The 3,316-nt window shown below is 37.9% G+C and overlaps 1 protein-coding gene across 1 annotated transcript; it reads right to left on the bottom strand.

The window, feature by feature from the left end:
- Nucleotides 1–357: 357 nt before the first annotated feature.
- LOC308573046 (olfactory receptor 5AR1-like) lies at nt 358–1,452 on the bottom strand. The gene has a single exon (XM_081169727.1). The coding sequence runs from the start codon at nt 1,422–1,424 to the stop codon at nt 486–488; it is 939 nt and encodes a 312-aa protein (XP_081025853.1). The 5' UTR covers nt 1,425–1,452; the 3' UTR covers nt 358–485.
- Between the last annotated feature and the right edge of the window lie 1,864 nt (nt 1,453–3,316).

The following is a 3,316-nucleotide window of genomic DNA, read 5'->3' as shown; positions in this document are numbered from 1 at the left end:
ATTTGTCTGGTTTTGCACGGTAATAGGAGTCAATACAATCTCCATATCTATCCCTTCTAAGCATTAAGAACCTTCTAAAAATCTACCCGTAGTACTACAGCTACTACTACCACTATGTTCTCATTTTTATTTCTTGTAGATACTGTACGTACAAATATATTATTTTTCTTCCTTTTGGTTACTTTATGAAGGCTTGTGAAAATCTTTATTTGAAATAATAAGGTATGGATGATATCCAACATATTCAGAGCTCAGACCTATTTAAATCAATGAATGTACATTACTAAAGTTCAGCGGTCTCATTGTGCCAGCCTGGCACAACGGGTATAACTAACATTGAATATCATCCTGTATATATAGATAATGAGCATTAGTTTTTATTCCTATTTTTTCTTTCGTTTTAAAATTCTCTCCCCTCCCCAGCCTTCAGGTAAATCAAAGAGCTAACCCTTTGCCATATTCTTTCCAGTATGCGACTGCTACATTTATCTCGAAATCCCGAGTCTCTCCATTCCTTTAATCAAGGCATCCTTCACATCTTTGTTCCTGAGGCTATAGATCAGGGGATTCACGAACGGGATCAACACTGTGTAGACCACTGCGATTATTTTATCCTGCTCCAAAGAGTAGCTGGAACTGGGTCTCAAGTACATAAAGAGGAGGGTCCCATAGAACAAACTGATGGCGGTTAGATGAGAAGTACAGGTGGAGAAAGCTTTGTGCTTGCTGTCATTGGAGCGTATTCTGAGGATGGTAGAGAAGATGCAGGTATAAGAAATGAGAACTATGGACGTGGTGGTAACTTCATTGAATCCAACAATAGTAAAAACAAGGATTTGGTTGAGAGTGGTATCAGAGCAGGCCAACTTCATCAATGGTGGCCCATCACAAAAGAAATGGTTAATGACCTTAGAATCACCAAAGGACACTGTTAAGGAAAAACCTATCTGTACTGTTGCATTTAGGAAGCCCACCACAAAAGAAGCAAACACCAACAAAACACATAGTCTTTCAGACATGATGACTGTGTACATCAGTGGGTTACAGATGGCCACATAGCGATCATATGCCATGGCTGCCAAGAGGTAACATTCTGCTGTTGCCAAAGCAATATAAAAATACAACTGAGTGAAACAGCTAGAGTAGGAGATGGTTTTTCTATGTGATATGAAGCTCACTAGCATCTTGGGTGTTACGACAGAGGAATAGCACAGGTCAAGGAAGGATAAGTTGCTAAGGAAGAAATACATTGGCGTCTGAAGCTGAGAGCAAGTCCTCACGATTACAATTATCCCAGCATTCCCCAATACTGTGATAATGTAGATCATCAAGAAGACTATGAAGAGGATGATTTGCAGTTCAGATTGATCTGTGAGTCCCACAAGAATGAACTCGTTCACTATAGTGCAGTTGTCCCCATCCATGTGCACTTGCAAACATACTGTTATTGGAAAGGAGGAAAATAATAAATTTCAGTGTTATAGGTAGCAAATCAGATTTTGAAAAGCTGCTATGAAAAAAAAACAAGATTATTTGACATTCAAAATCTCTTCGGAAATATCATTTTTTTAGGGGGGGAAAGGAGGAATTTGTCTGAGCAATCTCCAGTTTGGTCCTTTAACTGAAAATACACAGGTGTTGTTTCAGTTACTGTTCTTTCTCCTTTTTTTAAAAAAAGACCCCCCTCTAAATATATTTTTATATTGAGAGAAAATTAAGAATACTAAGCAGTGCAGAGGCACTAGAACAGCAGGATAGAATTTCCTATAAACAATATATAAAAACAAGAAGAAGAATAAAATGGGAGAAAGGGGAAAGGAAATTGTAGGCCACTTTTAACAACTCCAGCAATGATGAGTTATTTGGACTTAAGCTACACCCAGTTGACTTCATTTAAACTCAGTATCATTTCCTTAAGTGCTGGGAATAACAATTGATGGTAGCACTGTTTTGTTCATATCCTGTTTATGAGCTTCCCATAAGGATCTGGTTGCTTAGGTCAGGATGCTGAATAAGACAGGTCTTTGGTCAGAGCTCTTCTAATGTTGTCGTTAATGTAACATACTGATGTTACACGCCAAGCCAATAAAGGAGTTCCACATATGGAAGCAAAATTCCACAGATGGAATGTTCTCTATATATGGACATGGGCACCAGGTTAAGAAATATAAGATGACAGATCATATGGGAAAGAAGCAAATCATTTTCTTTACGTCAGCATGGATGTCTCTCACTGATAAATTTAGGTAGAATAGTTATCTCATTTTTAGCCATAAATGCTTTAAATTCATTTTGAATTCTCTGAGAATCTGAGGACAACATCAGCTTGTATACCACAGTGGAGAAAAGGAGAGATATGTACTCACCACAGTTTGAGGCAACAATTATAGCAGCCAGGGAAGGGGGTATATTGAAGTTGGTTTCTTAATTATTATTCTAGGTTATTATTCTAGGTCTGAAGTGCATGCCTTCTTTTAGTCATCAGATTCCCAAATGAAGATGTAGTTATTTTATCTTGAAGATCTGGGTTTGGGTAAACCCATTGGGATCCTTCCACCTGATGGACCTCTGCAGTAATAAGTCAAGCTGCTCTGTTAATAATCCTTTGTTTACCTTGTGACTTTGCCAAGATGTTTTTGGTTTGATATGGAGGAATCCCTAAATAATACACAGTGGAAAGATGATACGATTTTGGGTGCTTCACACTGACAGACCTCATTGCAAGGGAATATAAACTTCCACAAACTGTTACAAAAAGTAGCTTTATTATACTGGCCTTTCTTTGTTGGTGAAGTGCCAGGATTTTACAAGACAAAAAAGTAATTTTCTCCATACTGTACTTTAACAACAAAACTCCTGTGGCGGTTCTAGCATACAGAGATTTGTTAGTACAATCTCCCATGGGGCACTGGCTAATGAAACAGTTGCTGGATTCTATGTTAGTGCCATCTGTAACCATAAAGGAAACAGATTTTTGTGAATTCTAATATTTACTTATTTATTACATAGACCCTCTTCTTCACCCAATTGTCCCAGGATGAGTTACAAGAATACCCAAAATAAAACAGGTGCAAGTTATCTTGAATATATTAAAATAAATATGCAAAATATGATCGGATCCTAAAGGACTACAGTTGGTGGGAAGCAATCTGCCCCATGGGATATGGCTTGGCAGCAGCTGAAAGCTTCTAGCTGTTTGAAAAACTAGCAAGGCATTTTTTAATATTAAAAGAAAAACTAGAGAAAAGAAATGAACATAAGAGCCCCACTGCATCAGACCAAAGGGCCCTCTAGTCCAGCTTCCTGTTCTCACTCT

Source organism: Podarcis bocagei (assembly GCF_964188305.1).
Source record: "Podarcis bocagei genome assembly, chromosome: 1".
NCBI lineage: Eukaryota > Metazoa > Chordata > Lepidosauria > Squamata > Lacertidae > Podarcis > Podarcis bocagei.
This window is presented reverse-complemented; position numbering and strand designations above follow the sequence as displayed.